General features: G+C 44.8%; 1 protein-coding gene across 4 annotated transcripts in view; it reads right to left on the minus strand.

The window, feature by feature from the left end:
• The window catches only part of COL14A1 (collagen type XIV alpha 1 chain), a 131,034-nt gene that overhangs the window by 16,544 nt on the left and 96,173 nt on the right, over nucleotides 1-18,317 (minus strand). For all 4 annotated transcript variants that reach the window (XM_081012464.1, XM_081012465.1, XM_081012467.1 and 1 more), the window contains 11 exons: nucleotides 15,125-15,202; nucleotides 14,646-14,732; nucleotides 12,435-12,488; nucleotides 11,811-11,906; nucleotides 11,116-11,169; nucleotides 10,490-10,543; nucleotides 5,418-5,471; nucleotides 4,280-4,351; nucleotides 3,652-3,687; nucleotides 3,251-3,317; nucleotides 2,913-3,101 (listed from right to left, as the gene is read on the minus strand). In XM_081012464.1, coding sequence (XP_080868590.1) covers nucleotides 2,913-3,101; nucleotides 3,251-3,317; nucleotides 3,652-3,687; nucleotides 4,280-4,351; nucleotides 5,418-5,471; nucleotides 10,490-10,543; nucleotides 11,116-11,169; nucleotides 11,811-11,906; nucleotides 12,435-12,488; nucleotides 14,646-14,732; nucleotides 15,125-15,202 — 841 coding nt within the window. The remainder of the gene's footprint in view (nucleotides 1-2,912; nucleotides 3,102-3,250; nucleotides 3,318-3,651; nucleotides 3,688-4,279; nucleotides 4,352-5,417; nucleotides 5,472-10,489; nucleotides 10,544-11,115; nucleotides 11,170-11,810; nucleotides 11,907-12,434; nucleotides 12,489-14,645; nucleotides 14,733-15,124; nucleotides 15,203-18,317) is intronic.

The raw sequence follows: 18,317 nt of genomic DNA on the forward strand, positions 1-18,317 counted from the left end.
AAAGGAGGTCAAAGTGCAAGAAGATAAATAGGTACCACTCCGGCGGGAAGGTAAATGGCGTTTCCATGCGCTGTTCTGGTTCGCCAGAAGCAGCTTAGTCATGCTACGCGGCCTATAAAGCGAGATGAGCACCGCTACTCCAGAGTCATCTGCAACTGGACCTAATGGTCAGGGGTCCCTTTACCTTCACCATTATACATTATCTTAATTGTTAGATGCAGATTTTGCTGAGTGATTTTACTGTACTGAACCTTCCTGGAATCTTGTCTATATGCCGACAAAGGTTTGGGAATTGAGAAATATTCACATAGATTTTTAACTGTATTTTCATTGTTTCTTTTATTACTTACCTTGCATTTTTATTATACTGCGATTTTGAATTCAGTGAAAATTAGCTATACCTGAAATACCTTCTTTCCCTGTCAAAATCCATTCCTTCCACAAAGCATTTTTTTTTATAGCACAGACTGATTCTGTCTTCAAGTTACTTCAAGTTACTTCCCCCTTGCCATGCTCACACACCCTCATTCCGGGGGAATGCTGGAAATCATTCACCATATAAGATCCATCATTCACAAATGGGGCTGCAATAATTTCAGGAGGCATATTAAAGGGAACACACACAGACTCCAACTTCCCTTAACTGTCAATGGGAAGTAGTCAGCTGAAACTGCCTTAGCTCAGTTACAAAATCCCACCTGCTGTAAAGTTTGGGAAACAAGTTCCTTCCTGTTCAGCCTCAGTGCTACTGACTGGTGTTCAACTTTTATTTGGAGTTACTAAAATTACAAAATGAAACTAGGCCGTAAAAATTAAGCAATTATATGAGAAAGACTGCACCAGCGAAGGAAAAATACAGTTCACTGGCTTTCCACTGTAACTATTTCCACAGGAAGAGCAGTGTTAGTCTGTTGCCGCAGAAAACAGCAGAATAGTCTTTTGGGGCACCTTAATGTTTTATAATGGCATAAGCTTTCTGATGCTGCTGATGAAATGGACTCTAGTCTGCAAAAGTATGTGCTCGTTTAAATTTGCTGGTCTTTACCAAAGACCCTTTGTTGTATTTGGGAGAAATTCAACATTGTGCTAAAGTGATCGTTCCATCTTAGGAAGCATTTGGGCATGCCAGGTGGAATTATCCCCCCCCCCCCTCCTATGGGGCAAGGGGAAAAACCCCATTGCATAAGTAACATTCTTGAACAGGGCCTTCTTGGTGGCTGCTCCCAGGCTTTGGAACTCACACCCTAGAAAAGCTAGACCGGCTCCTTCCTCATTGTCCTTCCACTGGCAGATGAAGAACTTTCTTATTCCAACTGGCTCTGGGGAACTGACTGCTTTTAATGAAAGAGTTGGTGCCGTGCTGTTTTTATGGTAATTATCTGTATGGTTTTAACAGATGTTTATATATGTCTATTGTTTTAATTCTATCAATGTTTAATTGTTTTTTATATATTGTTTTTTCTGTGTTTTTACCGGTTCCTGTTTTTATTTGTAAGACATCTTCAGTCCCATCAGGGATAAATTTATTGGCATTTATTTATTTATTAGCATGCATCTGTCTCGAGAGATAATGGAGTGTGTCTCTGAAGTCAAACTGCTGCATTAGCAGCACTGAACTGACCTCTTCGGGACACAAGCCTGGGAAGTGAGTCTGGAGGTCCTGGGCTGCCCAGATGACAAGACCTCTTGGCCTCACTGATGTGGTCCAAAGGAAAACAGAGCAATACGTTTGGCACCAGTTTGGCTGCAGGAGTTGCCGGAAGGAGCCATATAAGGCGCCATCCAACCATTTTAGGGACTTCAGTCCAGATTTGTGTAAGGTTTACTCCTTAGCCCTGTCTTTTCCTGAATATATCCTTCAAGGCAGCGGAGCTTTAGGATTAGAGTTTTCCTTCTCCTAGCTGGGCTACCTCCCCAGGTGCATGAGCCCCATCAGTCCCTCACTTCCCTCTACAGCACATGCAGAAACTGTTAGAATTCCTGCTCCATGATTGCAGTCATGGGATTTTTGTCTTTCACATGACGGTGTATGTTTTGACTACACAGAGTGGGAAGTGATAGAGACAGGATGTTTGTGTTACTGTGTTCCGTGGAGTGGGGCTATTGTCCTTTGTTCCCTTTGCTGTCTGATGCTAGAGAGAGAGGGAACCATGTTGCAGGACTCCGTGTGTGTTTATATTTAAATCAAGTAGATTAGCCAAAATGCTGAGTTGCTAAGGTCTGTCATGCAAGCTGTGAAGACTCTGCGGATCCCTAAATGTGCCGGCGTCGGTTGGCATCGGTCACTGTGATGTTCGGGCTGAAGAAAGCTTATGAAGCTCCCAAACGATCAACCAGGAGGGAGAGAACATGCCAGTTGGGCATGGGTCTCTGTCAGGGTCCTACTCGAGTGTAGACTGAACTCCTGACAGAAACTGCCTTCAGAGGGTCTACTCTAAGCACGACTTAGTTGAATGCAACCCCTAGGCTACAATCCTAACCCTGCTTTCCTCAGACTAAGCCCCACTAAATTCAATTCGACTTACTTTTGAGTAGACATGGTTAAGATTACACACACACACACCTATTCACCCAATGCCATGGAAAAGGAAGGTTTGATACGCAGTTATCAAGCAATTTGACCCCATTTTCACAAATGCTTTATACAGAATTATGCTTGGTATGAAATACTCTTTCTGAAAGGCCAGTTCCCAAAAAGAAACTCTTAATAGTGCTGCTCAGAGATTAATTAATTTTGGAAAAATTCAGCATGGTGTTTTTTTTTTTTATCACACTCAGTGCTATCCAGGAACTCAAAGCTATTTATATGTCTCCCACTTTCCATGTTCCCTCTGATGTCAGACACAAGTTTATTGTGTTTGGTACCCTTCATGCAAGCTCCAGTTTTATAAATCTCGATGTTCACAACTCACCTCTTTCGCCAGGTCTTCCAGGCTGGCCAGGACTGCCTGGAAATCCTGGCCTTCCCGAAGATCCTTGTTCTCCTTGAGGTCCGGGTAGCCCTTGCCTCCCTGGTTCACCGGGGGGTCCAGGGACAGTTCGTGTTGAGACAGACTGGCTTGGGATTTGATTTAAGATGGAGTTATACCTGGCCAGGTGACCTGCAAAGAAAGGCAGATCCTTAAAACTTGCCCTTCAACAACTGGTCCCAATGAAGGATTAATTTGACACAATTGGGCTGGTGGGTTGTTTGATCACAACTTCCACAACTGTGTTTTAGAACTGTAAGATGGAAATTCTTTTTACCCACCTTGGATAAGCTGTTCACATACTTGACGGGCTACTGCCCGTACCATGGCCTGGGACTGGAGGTCTCCCTGTGTGATAAGAACATTGTAATAACATGTTAACACCTGTTAGCTCCTTTAGATGTCCTTTAGAAGTCCCTTTCAAGTCTACAATTCTACGATTCCAGATTAACGGTTAATTGAGCCTTTGTCCTGATTTGTTTGCACAAAGTTTGCCATGGTAACCTTTGGCTGTCAACAGTACAATACTATGCAATGTCCACTTAGAAGCAAGTCCCACCGAGCTTCTCAGGATGAAAGGTGAGCTGTAAATATAGTAGGCAAACAAATAGCTTTTTTAAAGAATTAAAAGCTACAGTAATTCATATGTCTGCTGTGCTCTCTGTATTTACAGTGCACTTACACGTTCACCCCTCTCGCCTTTTGGTCCAGGAAGTCCCTGCGGGGGAACAAAAAAGAATAAAAATTAATTTGTGTGCGTGCCCTTTCTTCTGCTTCTGTGATTAATAGGGTTGTTTTTTAATGCAGTGACTGCAGGTCAGTGGGCCCGAACCATATTATAGGAGTAGTTATGACAATGGGATTGAATTGTATCTCACTGTACATTTCAAACACAGCTTCAGAGTTTGGCAGGTGAAGGGTTCGTATGGTATCATTGTGAGAAGCTGCAGTGTGTCCATGCAGATGTTTAGTTCCCTTGATCAGGGAAAGGTCTTGTTTTTTTCAAGCCTGAGGGCCACATTCCTTCCTAGGTGACATTCTGGGGGCCAGATCTACTGGGAAGAGTTGCTGTGCTCATAAGGCCTGGCATTGCTGAGCAGCTCTTGTTTCTTCTAATAAAGGGTTAACTTCACTTACTCCGTGTGATTTATTGCTGACCTGCTCCTGACACCACCTAGGCCCTGGAGGGAAGTTGTATATGCACTGTTGGGAATCCTAAGGTAGAGCTTATCCTGTGTACTGAACTTGTGGTAAATATCTCAAAAAGGATGGCCATAGCGATACATTCAGTAAAGTGTTCTGCTACTTACAGGTGCTCCAGCATCGCCTTGTGGCCCAATATTGCCGGTGACTCCTGGTACACCTGGAGCACCAGGTATTCCCTGCACAGAGAGAACAAGACAACACATCCATATACCAATTGAACTATACAGTCTCATACAGATAAAGTTCATACCTGCCAAGGGCCCTGGGGGGAAAAAAACAGGACATCTCTTTTTTTGCGCAAGATTGCAGCTGCCATTTTGGGTGCTGTAATCTCACATGCTCTCACGCTGTGCTCTTGCCCTGAAAAAAGTGCTTTTTGGGGGGCCATGGTCCTGCGTGGTGCAAAAAAAAAAAAGCACATCTTGCCCCCCCCCCCAGTATTTTTTTGGCATGGGTCACACCCAGAAGCGCATTCCAGAAGACATGCACCACATTTTGAGTCTCCCAAAGTTGGATGGTATTAAAGTTGTGTTTCATTTAAGTTTCCTAGTTGGCATTTTCTGACTCCAGAACTGAGGATGCACTCAATACGTCTTGAGAATATGCCTGACCACCTCTGCTGAAGATGGTGAGCTGCAGCCTAAATTTAAGTTTGACACAAGTTAACAGGACGATGCACAACCCCAAAGTAGCTTATTCATGGAGGCTTCCCCTATATCCTCACAACACCAAATAGCTGTATGTTCTGGTGTTTAGCTAGAACATACCATGCTGTAGATACCTTTAAAAGGTAAAGGTACCCCTGACTGTTAGGTCCAGTCACTGACGACTCTGGGGTTGCGTGCTCATTTCACTCTATAGGCCGAGGGAGCCGGCATTTGTCCGCAGACAGCTTCTGGGTCATGTGGCCAGCATGACTAAGCCACTTCTGGTGAACCAGAGCAGCGCACGGAAACGCCTTTTACCTTCCCGCTGGAGCAGTACCTATTTATCTACTTGTACTTTGACGTGCTTTTGAACTGATAGGTGGGCAGGAGCAGGGACCAAGCAACAGGAGCTCACCCCGTCGCAGAGATTCAAACCGCTGACCTTCTGATCGGCAAGCCGTAGGCTCTGTGGTTTGGACCACAGCGTCACCCGCATCCCTTCGTAGATACCTTTGCATAGTTAAACAAACATGTATTTCCTACCATATCAAATACTCAATCCACGTTACCTAGAATTTGGTGTATTTTTACTTACCACAGGCCCTGGTGGCCCTTGAGGGCCAGTGGGTCCGTCTTTGCCTGGCAGGCCCTAGATCAGAGGCAAGTACATAAATTAGAGTATTGCTTTTTATCCCGCATAAGACGCAGGAGCAATTTCCCATAGACTAGAACAGTATTGTTCACTAGACAAGGAAGGCCACAATCCCAGACTCCACAGAACTCTTGATGTTCTCTACAGGATGTTCAGGACAAGCACAAAACCAATCAATTCATTCAACCAGTTTTTTAAGCATTAAACCTGATTCGTTTCTGCAAAGTTTTCAGGGTGGTTAGACGATGTTGGCTTTTACTGAGCGTTCGTTCTGATCAGTTTGTGGGGAGGTTATATATGATGTTGCGTCAAGCAATTGTTTATCCCGCCCTTTCCCCGTTGCTTTCTTTGTCACTAAAAGCCTATGGGGTTTTTTTTTGGGGGGGGGGAGAAGCAGGTTTGTTGTTCAATCAACTTGAATTGTGCAACCTGGTATTGTGCTGGTTTTCGATGGAATCCCGCTTGAAAATCTCAACTGTCTGGAAGTCTCCAAGGTCCAAGAAAACTCCAAAAGAACTAGGATTTGCACATGGGCAACATACAACACTGATGTGAGCTGCGCAGTCACTGTTCAGAGGCAACAAAGTAAGTTAGGAATCTGTTTGTCCCTTTACCTGTTGGTGCTTGCAAACCACAGTGCCACCTTCAGTTCTTTGAAGATGGGGGTGAATTAACTTTTCTGCCGATTCTTCTTCAAATGAGAGTGAAAAGATATGCTTCTACCTGAGTTTCTTCCTAGCTTTCGTTTTAAAATCATACCACATGATACGTTTTCAGGTTTTGCGGCTTTCTCTTGTTTAGCTGCTAAATAATATATCCATGCAAGCCTTCCGGGCATATTTACTTTGGCACTGTTTCTGTATCTTTTGGCCGTTGACGAATTTCCTCCTACTGTATTTTGTTAGGTGTGAAAATGGGTCTTTTATAAATTAAGTCAAGCAGCAGTCTGTTTGAAGTTGGGGGAGCAGCACTGCTCCTGCAGTCCCTCCAACAAGAGATACATGCTAGCCTTTAGAAACTTTCAGAAGCTGCTACAAAACGTTGCTTCCCGGATTATCAAAAGGCAGGTATACATCTTAAACCAGAAATGCAGACTGCAGAGAAGGAAGGGGAATGCGTTTATATTGGGTGACTGCACCACCGCGTTAGATCTGTGAATTAGTGGGAAATATGGGACTTTTCAGATATTAGAAAATAAAAGAAATTCTGGTCTTTCCCCTTAACGCTATACTTGCATTAGCTTCAAACCAGCTGTAGCAGCACAATACTTCATTCCCATTTATGATTTTTTGGGGGAGGTGTTAGATTTTAAGATCAAAATTGGACCGTAAGCAGCAAAATGGGGATTCCCAGTCCTGTATTTGCTGGCAACCCTGCCTGTGCAGATGGGAGGAAATCTGCAGGGAAGAAGACGTTGCAAGATATTTTTAACCCCTTCCCACCCATCGGTTCCCACCAGATTTGTATTCTTCCAGCCAGACCTCTTTCCTGGCTCAGATTCTTTCAACGTCTCCATTAGAATGCATTCAGATCAGTTGGATTCTGCACTCTGACCTCTGGTATGTCTCCCATTTGTGGGGAGAAGAGAGTGTTCCTTTCTATTTCTTTCGCCAGTGATGCGATCTATTTGGGTACCGTTCCTTGAAGCAAGCAGTAGCCTCCAGCTTTTTCAGACCTGGGATCCAACCAAATCTGCAACAAGGCCCACTTTGACTTTTTAAAAATATGTTTTGGTTGGCCCACCAGCCTCCATCTGTGTTTCTCCTACCCTCTCCTTTGTATTCCATCTTTTTCTTTAAGTAAACGCAAATGGTGGTTGCAAATGCCGGGAGTCCCAGCCAACAAAGTTGGAGCAACAAAGGAGATGAAAAGTTCCAGTGTGGGCTCAGAACCGTATCAGCTGCCACTCAGCGTGGCTGCGTTGACACAGTATTTCTGGTAAAAGACCCAAATCCAGGCGTAGGAACTCGCTCAGTGCTGTTCTTGGAGCAAGGCACAGAAATTCTTGACTAAACGAAACTAACGTTGTGCTGCCAAGTCAATCTTGGACAGCATCTGCTGTCCAGAAACACACACACACAAACACAGGCACACACCCCCTCATTCACAGCTGCGGCATTGTCTACTGAGCTGATGGCCTAATGGAAGCCCTCGCTTTGCAGTGCCTGAATGCAGCGAAAGGCCCGCTACAATAACTGCATGTGGCAAGAAAGGGATTAAGCAAAGAGAGGCTTAGGAGAATAGATCTATATTACCACCTTTCTCATAAGTAACAGATGCCAGAATTCCCCTTGCTTATTCTTCGTGGTTTAAAAGCTTAATTCCAGAGGAGGTTCAGCAGGGCATATATAAGTTGAGTGGTTTGAGGACTGCAGAGGGTTTTTTTTTTTGTGATGTTGAAATGAAGGGAGCAGAGAAAGAGCAAGAGGGAATTGCAGGAGCCCAAGATCTGTTTCTAGATGTAGTCTAAGAGCTGATTGATTTGAACAGCCCTGCAGTCCTGCTCTTAAAAAAAAACCTTGTGAAATTGGTACCATTGGTTTAAACAGAACTTCTTGCTATATTTCTCTGCTTAGAATAATTACCTTAATGTAAGTTTGAAATGTGGTCTTATTTAATCCTGTTACCCGATATGGTTAAGCAAACTCAAGAGTCATACCTCTGAAATCAAGGGACTTCTTAAAGGTAAAGGGACCCCTGACAATTAAGTCCAGTCATGAATGACTCTGGGGTTGCGGCGCTCATTTCGCTTTACAGGCCAAGGGAGCCAGCGTTTGTCCACTTCCTCAGACAGTTTTTCCAGGTCATGTGGCCAGCATGACTAAGCCACTTCTGGCGAAACCAGAGCAGCGCACAGAAACGGCATTTACCTTCCCGCCGGAGCGGTAGCTATTTATCTACTTGCACTTTGACATGCTTTTGAACTGCTAGGTTGGCAGGATCAGGGACCGAGCAACGGGAGCTCAGCCCATCGTGGGGATTCGAACCGCTGACCTTCTGATCGGCAAGCCCTAGGCTCTGTGGTTTAACCCACAGCGCCACCCGCATCCCTAAGGGACTTCTTAGTTGTGCCCATTGTTTTTGATGGGTCTGTTCTGACTTGATATTGCTCAGTGGATTGAATCTAATTAAGGACAAAACCCCTCTTAAGGGTTTCTTACTTTATTAAAACACACACCAAAAGTTTGGCTTTTACCATCTTGAATCAGTCTCAAAACTGCAATCCTATCTGCCCTCAGCTATATATTTTATTGTATGTGCAATCCATCATGAAATTGATCTGTTTATTTCTGCAGGCTGGCTTGGGGAATGTGTTATAACTTCTTCCTTGTTGAAAGCACTAATCAGAAAACTTGAGATTAAAAAGAAAGAAAGAAAAATAAATCAACAGAAAGCTATTTCTGTGATCGTATAATTACAGGGTGGAAAACAGCAGTAAACATTCACAATCTTTTTGCAGCTTGTCATATATTTGATCATATGTTTTAAAACCTTAATAATTAAAGCAAAGGAAACAGAAAGCAAAAGGCAACTAGAGAAATCTTCCATCCAAGCGGGTTCACATTGCTGCTTCTGCTATTTAAATAATGCCACGCAGGTGTAATGAAATGACAGTGTTTACACTTGACACTGGATGGGGTTCCACTTCCTTCCATCTGTTTTGAACACTCTGCTCCTGCCAGTTACGTGGGACATCTGAGATGAAGGAAAGCACACACTGGTCTCTGCCACCACCCAGGTGACTTAGGGCCACTGAGAGGCTGCATAATAGCAAGGGGGGAGGGAGAGATGAACCTGTCCCCATTCATTAGCCAGTGAAGAAGCAACTGCTTGTTTCTTCTTCTTCTTCCCTCCCCATTCCTTTTTCCTTTTGTGTCATGTCTGTTAGACTGTGAGCCTACAGTAAGGGATTGTTTTAAGGGGTGCCATGAGGTGTGTGTGGTGATTATGAGAAATGAAGGAAGATATTGGTGTCAGAAATGTTTGTGGGGTTTTTTTTAAGAAAAAGCGAGCCAGAAGTGGAGCTATATTTCAGGCAGCAAAATGGCTCATGCTGGAACAGGGCACAGCTCTTTAGGCAATATAGCAGAGCACGGAGAAGAGCCCCTTTCTCTCTCTCTGCTCCATATTTCACACTCGGAATGAAATAATCTACTGCAATGCGCTCTACATGGGGCTACCTTTGAAGGTGGCCCAGAAACTACAACTAATCCAGAATGCGGCAGCTAGACTGGTGACTGGAAGTGGCTGCCAAGACCATATAACACTGGTCCTGAAAGACCTACATCGGCTCCCAGTACGTTTCCAAGCACAATTCAAAGTGTTGGTGCTGACCTTTAAAGTCCTAAATGGCCTTGGCCCAGTATACCTGAAGGAGCGTCTTCACCCCCATCGTTCAGCCTGGACACTGAGATCCAGCACCAAGGGCCTTCTGGAGGTTCCCTCACTGCGAGAAGTGAGGTTACAGGGAACAAGGCAGAGGGCCTTTTCAGTAGTGGCACCCGCCCTGTGGAACGCCCTCCCACCAGATGTCAAAGAAATAAACAAGGCAGCCCTGTTTAGGGAAGTTTTTAATGTCTAATGTTTTATTGTATTTTTAATATTTTGTTGGAAGCTGCCCAGAGTGGCTGGGGAAACCCAGCCAGATGAACAGGGTATAAATAATAAATTATTTACTATTATTATTATTATTATTATTATTATTCAGATATTATAAGACGAAAGGCAACACACAGAACATAGGAGACCGCTTAGATTAATTTCAGGCACTTAAACGTAGCTGGAATTTGTGCCAGTTCCTGGCACAAACCTACAGTCAGTGTGTTGCTGGTCCAGAAAGGGATAAAAAAAGGAGCCCCGGGCCAAGCCTTCCCTCGCCAGGATTTCTTGAGAAGCAGCCAATGTCACATGCACAAAACTGACTCACAGAAGACCTGGGGTTGGAACATTAACTTAGAAAGGACGACCCAGAGGAAGGAGAAGAAGCAAAAGAGGAGTCACTTGTCCAGTCTTACCCTTTGGCCTTGGCTTCCATCTCGTCCTGGGGATCCAGATGCTCCTGGGACCCCCTGCATGAAAGATAACGCATTTCAAAAGATACGACAACATTCACCCTCTGCTCAGGGGCGTCTTGCCCATAGAGGCAAGTGGCGCGGGGCAACAGGCGCCAAGTTCTGGAGGGCGCCAGGGAAGAGGCGGAGGCTGGACACGGCGCCTCCTGGCATCAGCTCGCTGCCCTCGCCCGCCTCCGCCATGCCACACCAAAATAGTGCCGCGCCCGGAGCCTCTGCCTGCTGTGGCCACCGCGGCACGGGCGCCAGGGAAGAGGCGGCGGCTGGGCACGGCGCCTCCTGGCATCAGCTCGCCACTCTTGCCCACCTCGCTGAAGCAGCGCAGTGCCTGGAGCCTCTGCCTCTTCTCCGCCGGAGGAGCCGCCCTCCAGTTGCTGCCCGCCTCCTCCAGCCCCGCAAAGCTGCCGGGAGTGCCGTAAAAAGGTTGGCAACTCTGGGAAATGGGAGGGCGGGGCGCCGAATATACTTAAGACGGCCCTGCCTCTGCTTGCAATTACAATGAGACAAACGGAGTCTCACGAACAGGCATTTCCAGCAGTTTGAGAGCTGGGAAGCAGAGTCATACCAACCTGTAGGCCAGGGCGGCCCATTTCTCCAGTTTCTCCCTTTTCACCAGTTGTTCCCTGTTGATAAATGACCACAGAGTTAATCATACCAGTGGCACATTGTTTGTCCAGCTATCCCATTTCTTTCATCAAAACAGAGGTACAAAACTGTGAACTACAGATTTATTTCTGGGGAAGAAGAGGGGGGGGGAGCAAAGGTGAGCTACAAACACGAGGCATGGTCTAACCAAAGTTTTAGATTCTACTGATTTCACGAGTAAAGCAAGCTCTCAATTCTCCCACTGAAATCAATTGGAATTGAGCTTTTCTGGATCAAAAACATGAATAAAAAAAGTGCTTTGAATGTGCTTTAAAGGTGCAGTGTGTACTGGAAGCCTTATAAGGGATAATTCTGTTCCTTTTTTTTGCTAAAGATTTGGGAAGACTTTGAAAGACTCTCGAATCAGAGGGCACTAAACAAGATCCCAAATCTGCCTTCAACCAGGGCTTGAACTGTGTAACAAAATTCACCTGGGTCTTCCCGGTTTTGGTCAAATATTACCCCCATAGGGAAAACCCCACAACCCCGTCCTCTGGAAGCACCTTGTGATTCTAGCGCTGCTTTTTTGCAGCTCAAGTATTGTACTGTTTTGCAAAACCCGGCAACTCTAACTGCTATGGTGCAAATAAGACCGGGCTGTCAACTGTCCAGAACCTACCGGAGGTCCTTGGATGGAGTGCCCACTTGGTCCTTGGGGTCCAGGAGGTCCCTGAGGACCAGGAGCTCCAATTTCACCACGAGGTCCATCTGGTCCCTGGAACAAAAAAGGCCATCATATCATGAATTAGAGGAACAGCCATCTACTCTGACTAGAAAGCCTCCAGCTCCCTCCAAACTGAACTAAAGTGACACATTAATTAACCCAATTGAGGAGATCTAAGAAAGTTCTCTGCAAAGGCCTGGTTGGATCAAGCAAAATATTTTCTGCATGTAGATCTGCTCCTAAATTAAAAATATTCCAATGAATATGTAATTCCAATGAATGTAATTCTACATTCATAAAAATATTTCAATGAATGCAATTCTACATTTTTCTGTAGAAATCCATGAAGTTATTAAAGACTCTTCCTCTCATCACCCTAACAGACAATGAAAGTTTCTGCAAATAGCATCTGTGATTGAGGAAATGCAATGGAAAAGAGAGCAGGTACAAGTCTCAAGTATCCCTTGCATCAAGGGGGAAAATCCCTATGGACCGGGATTATACCTACAGACTATTCAAATCAAAATTTTTACTATGCAATCACAAACCCATTAAAGAAGAAGCAACATGACAAATTACCTTTGGGCCAAGGTCACCTCGGCTACCTTTTGGACCTCGGAGACCTGGACCACCCTGCAAAACACATTTAGAGTTAGGAGAAAACCAAGTGGCTGCACATAATTTCCTCGAAATAGGTGGGCTGCCTTTCTCCAGGAAACTCCATCCCAATCACTTCCTGTTTTGCCTTTCAGTTGACCCTCAGCATCCCATGGCTACTGAATCTTCACCATCCTCAACAGGCTGTCCTGCTTTCAGGATTTGTTGCCTTTCAGCAAATGTGCAGGCTCCCCAGTGCATGCTGTTACTTCTCTCTTGGTTCTTCGTGTCCATGTCTTGGCTCTAGTCCTGGAGACACTCAGCACCCAAGTTCATTTTTAGGGAGAGTGATGATATCCCACTATCCCCAATACCTCCATTCTTCCTTTTTAAAGAAGAGTACATATTATTTTCCTCCCTAACTTATTGAGGAAAGCAGTGCTTCAATATTTGATAAAATGCCTCAAAAAGAAGAGACTGGGGAGTCTACTAAAAGCAGGTTATCTCCTCACATCAAGTTACGGGGCTGCTCTACAGCAGAGACCAGCAAACACATGAAGCTCAAACAGAGATTTTTTTGGGGTAGGGGGAGGGATTCAGTTCCCATTTTCATGGAAATATCTCTAATTCACATTTCTTGAAATAGTGCACAAACTGAACTGCAGCCCTCCTTTTTATTTTCCTGAATTTTGCAATTGAGTCCTCTGACTGACTTGTACACAAGTTGTAAATTTGTATAATTGGATTCCAACCCACTGGATGAAATCCAGTGCTTTAGGATATATCTCTCCCTCCCCTTTCCCAGTGCTCATTCTCTCCCTGTGTGCAACCAGCTCCCAACATTCTGTCAAACCTAAACATCACCAATAGCCAGAATCCGGAATGGGCCTTTACAAATGGAGGCTGGATTGCAAAACTAAGGGACATGGGGCAAGTGGTTTTTTGTTTGTTTGTTTTGCTATTTACTCTTCCGAGGAAAAGTAAACCACAAGGAACATGGTGAGTGAGACCGGTGGGTGTAGGGTGGTATACAAATTTAATTAACAACAGCAGCAGCAGGAGGATTTTCTGGGCTCAGTACATTGTATACAAAAAAGACACAAATTTAAAATTTCCACATGCTTCCACCTTGATTTGCCTGCCGACACACATGCACATAAGTGCATAGCTCTAAAAACCTGTATTTCTTTTTCCACATTTTGATTTAATTTGCTGAACTTAGACCAACTCCAATATTATTAGAGGGAATAAAAAGTCCAAATCACACTTGTTTTCTGTCCAAATTGAAACATGACGAGGAATTAGATTCCCTTCCCCCACCTCCGCCCTGTCTGTCTGGCTGATTTGGGTGGAATGAATGAGACATTTTATCTCCAGTGAAAAGTTGTGGTGTGTTTCTCATGGGACTTTACTTAGCGTATCAGTAGACTTGAGAGTTTTTTTTTACAAGCCACAAGCATGCCAGCAAACCAAATTGTAACGCTTAATGTGTTTTAAAGGTATAGTGTGTATGCAGCCACAAATTTGTTTTAAAACATTTTTGGTCATCGTGTAGGATGACTTCTGTCAGGAGAGAGACAGGGGATATAGGTCTCCACGTGATGGCGCTTGATTTCGACTTCAACCATCAGGTCAGGTTGATTTGATTCCACTCCTTGTTCCCAAATGAAATCTACACTCACCCCTTCTTCCCTGGCAGTGGGTGCCATTTTGTGGTTTGCCTCAGGTGGCAAAATGTCTTGGCTTGTTCTGGCTAAACTGCAAACCAGCTGAGGCAACATAAACCACCAAACATACAAAACTATACAGTGGTACCTCGGGTTAAGAACTTAATTCGTTCTGGAGGTCCGTTCTTAACCTGAAACTGTTCTTAACCTGAGGTACCACTTTAGCTAATGGGGCCTCCCGCTGCCACCGCCGCACAATTTCTGTTCTCATCCTGAGGTAAAGTTCTTAACCCAAGGTACTATTTTTGGGTTAGTGGAGTCTGTAACCTGAAGCGTCTGTAACCCAAGGTACCACTATACTCAAAACATACTCAAAGCATCAGACCTTTCTTGGTTCAAATAAGTTCATGTTCAACTTTGTCAAGCATGAAATCAAACATGACATGCTGGTCCATGGCAGAGAACCAAAGCAAACACATTATTATTATTATTATTATTATTATTATTATTATTATTAAAACCTTACTGGTGGTCCAGGGGGTCCATTAGCTCCCTTGCTGACTTCAGAACAGGAGCAAGAATGAGGTAGGGCAGGGCAGCTTTCTTCATCCCTCTGGTGAGAAAAAGAAGGCCCTGTCATGGCTGGTTCGGTAGATTCCAAATTAGGCATTAATCTGCATCAATCTTAAATTACCGTATTTTTCGCTCTATAAGACGCACCAGACCACAAGACGCACCTAGTTTTTGGAGGAGGAAAACAAGAAAAAAAAATATTCTGAATCTCAGAAGCCAGAACAGCAAGAGGGATCGCTGCGCAGTGAAAGCAGCAATCCCTCTTGCTGTTTTGGCTTCTGGGATAGCTGCGCAGCCTGCATTCGCTCCATAAGACGCACACACATTTCCCCTTACTTTTTAGGAGGGAAAAAGTGAGTCTTATAGAGCAAAAAATACGGTAAATTAGAACCACATGTCACCAAACAGAAGTTTTAAAAAGCGAGAGCTTACCAAAGCTGGAAGTTCACAACATTTATCTCTGTTGGCCCATGAAGTGGTGCAGACGATGTCAAACATCTGCAGCTGGAACTGGTTTGGAAAAAGGGGAAATATAACATAAGATGTAGCCACTTCAGAAGATCAGTGAAGGAGAGCCATCTCAAACAATAAAGGAATTGCCTTAGATTGGAGGATGGGGAGGGACCCTCCTGCCTACAGACCTAATTTGGTCTTCCTCACTTGCAGAGGCATAGCAAGGTGAGGTGGTACCCGGTGCAGAAATTTTGTCACGCACCACCCCGTCTGTGACTCCCAAGCCTACAGCAAGCCAGGGGAAGGAAGGGAGCTTTGCCACTGCTCGCTGTAGGCTTGGGAGTCACAGGCAGGGGGCTGAATGTCACACACCCCTCAGGATGACACCCAATGCTGCCCACACCCCCTTGCTCCGCCGCTGCTCACTTGACCCAAAAGGCTGTTTTGGCCAAGGCACACGCATCTGACCTCATATGTGATGTCAGACATGGAGCAGGTGGAGACATGTCTGGGCCAAAGGCACTTGCACAAGGCAATACAAGCACGATAAAGTCTTGACAACCAGCTGATCCTTGGTGCGTCCATGGTCCTTTGCAAGCCTCAACAATCAGCTGATTGCTCAGTTTGCAAAGCATGGAGCTATGCAGCTGCTGGCACAGATAAGGTAAAGGTAAAGGGACCCTTGACCATTAGGTCCAGTCGTGACCGACTCTGGGGTTGTGGCACTCATCTCACTTTATTGGCCGAGGGTGCCGGCGTACAGCTTCCGGGTCATGTGGCCAGCATGACTAAGCCGCTTCTGGCGAACCAGAGCAGCGCATGGAAACGCCGTTTACCTTCCCGCCAGAGCGGTACCTATTTATCTACTTGCACTTTGACATGCTTTCAAACTGCTAGGTTGGCAGGAGCAGGGACTGAGCAACGGGAGCTCACCCTGTTGCGGGGATTCGAACCGCCGACCTTCTGATCGGCAAGTCCTAGGCTCTGTGTTTTAACCCACAGTGCCACCTGCGTCCCTGCTGGCATAGATGCTTGGCTTTTAATAGTGTAGTGGTTTTGACTTGAAGCAATGCTTGCTCATCTGTACTGTACATTTAAAGGCGTATCATACCAGATTGAGCAGTCGTGGCTTCTCCCCCAAAGTATCCTGGAAACTAGTTTGTTAAGGCTGTGGCAAGATGTTAGGAGACCCCTGTTCCCCTCAGAGACCCACAATTCCCAGAAGGGTTTAGCAATCAATCCTTCTTCCCAAGGAACTTTTAACGTACTCCTTCTTGCTTTATGGCAGCTTCTTGTGTATAGGATTGCTTCCACAAGATCCTTACATTTCACATATTATAATATTTTTACAAACTTAATAAAAAGAGTGAATTTTAAAACTAGTATTTAGAAATATGTTCTATGTAAATCCTCTGTGTGTGTGTGTGTGTGTGTGTGTGCACGCGCTTAGGGGAATCACAGACTAAACATGATAAATTATTTTTTTACATTTTTTCAGCTGTTTCACATAATACGCCTCTTGTTGATACTTCTGGGTGCTCACAGGAATTCATCCCATCACAACAAATGAAAATGATATGCCCTTATTTCCTTATTGTATTTATTTATTTCACAACACTTTTATACTCCTTGTTTGTAATAAAAATCTCAAAGTGGGTTTCTTCTGTTTCATGGGTTAGTATTAATCAGACTAAGGATGCAATGTGATATTGCATTATTATTTTTTAGTAAATTACCAAGAAACAGTGGTTTGAATTGATTTATTTCATTGATGCTGAAAGCGGCTGAATCAGCCATTCTTCTGACTTTAAACTGTGACCTAGGTTGCTCTTTCTTATTCCAGCTGAGTTGCTAAACAAAGGTTTCTTTGTTTCTGAGGCATTTACTCTTGGACATTTACGTTTAAACTTCACGTGGTCAAGATTCAGATGCAGACAAATCCATAGAAATCTGTGCAGGATTGGACCGAACAGCACTAAAACTCATGTGTGTGATTTGGACAGCATAAACAAACAGCCTCTCTAGGGTGCTTTAAGGAACACAACATAAATGCAAAAAATATACTGTCCTAATTTGCTGGTGTCCACATGCAAGCTCTTGCATGTGCATAAGCAGGCACATTCATGGAAGGGAGAGGAAAGAGCTCTATCTGAAGATGCAGAGAGGTCCTCTTCAAAGAATATAAATAGGAAAGCCTTTTTGTGGTCAGAATATGTTCGTGTGAGCATCACAGTCTGCACATATGCAGGGATCAGTTGTCTGGGGTGCTCTTTGAACTTGATAAGTTGATTTAAATATCACAAGGCCTAGCCATCATTGTTGTTGTTGTTTAGTCTGGTCGTGTTTGACTCTTTGTGACCCCATGGACCAAAGCATGCCAGGCACTCCTGTTTTCCATGCCTCCTGCAGTTTGGCCAAACTCATGCTGGTAGCTTTGAGAACACTGTCCAACCATCTCATCCTCTGTCGTCCCCTTCTCCTTGTGCCCTCCATCTTTCCCAACATCAGGGTCTTTTCCAGGGAGTCTTCTCTTCTCATGAGGTGGCCAAAGTATTGGAGCCTCAGCTTCAGGATCTGTCCTTCCAGTGAGCACTCAGGTCTGATTTCGTTCAGAATGGAGAGGTTTGATCTTCTTGCAGTCCATGGGACTCTCAAGAGTCTCCTCCAGCACCATAATTCAAATGCATCAATTCTTCGGAGATCAGCCTTCTTTATTACTGAATATTTGAAAGCATTGCAGTAGATTACAGCAAGTTTGAAGACGTTGGAGCTGCTGGAGTGCTATTTATTTTGATTAACAATGATTTCCGCTGCATTTCTCCACAGTAAGATAGTTCCTAATTTGTAATCAAGGTGCCAGGCATAGTTGAGAAAGCCACTTCCGACCTCAGGAGGAGGTGGTGTTGCGGGCTCCCGCCCCCAACACTTGCGCGGAGGCTGGGTCCCAGCCCTGCGCGATCTGGGGAATCCTCTGCTGCGTCATCTCCCTGGCCAGCCAATTGGCTGGCTTGGGGGGTGTGGCTTGCCGCATCTAAGGCAAGCACAGCAGAGGAGCTTCCTCTTTGCCGCTGAAAAGGGACTAGACATCCCCCTGGCTCAGAGAAGACATGAGCACATCTGGGGGTTTACCTGCCTGAACCATAGAAAGCATTAAACCTTTGGATCCTTGAAT

This window comes from Podarcis pityusensis, assembly GCF_964106645.2.
Source record: "Podarcis pityusensis genome assembly, chromosome: 7".
Taxonomy (NCBI): Eukaryota; Metazoa; Chordata; class Lepidosauria; order Squamata; family Lacertidae; genus Podarcis; species Podarcis pityusensis.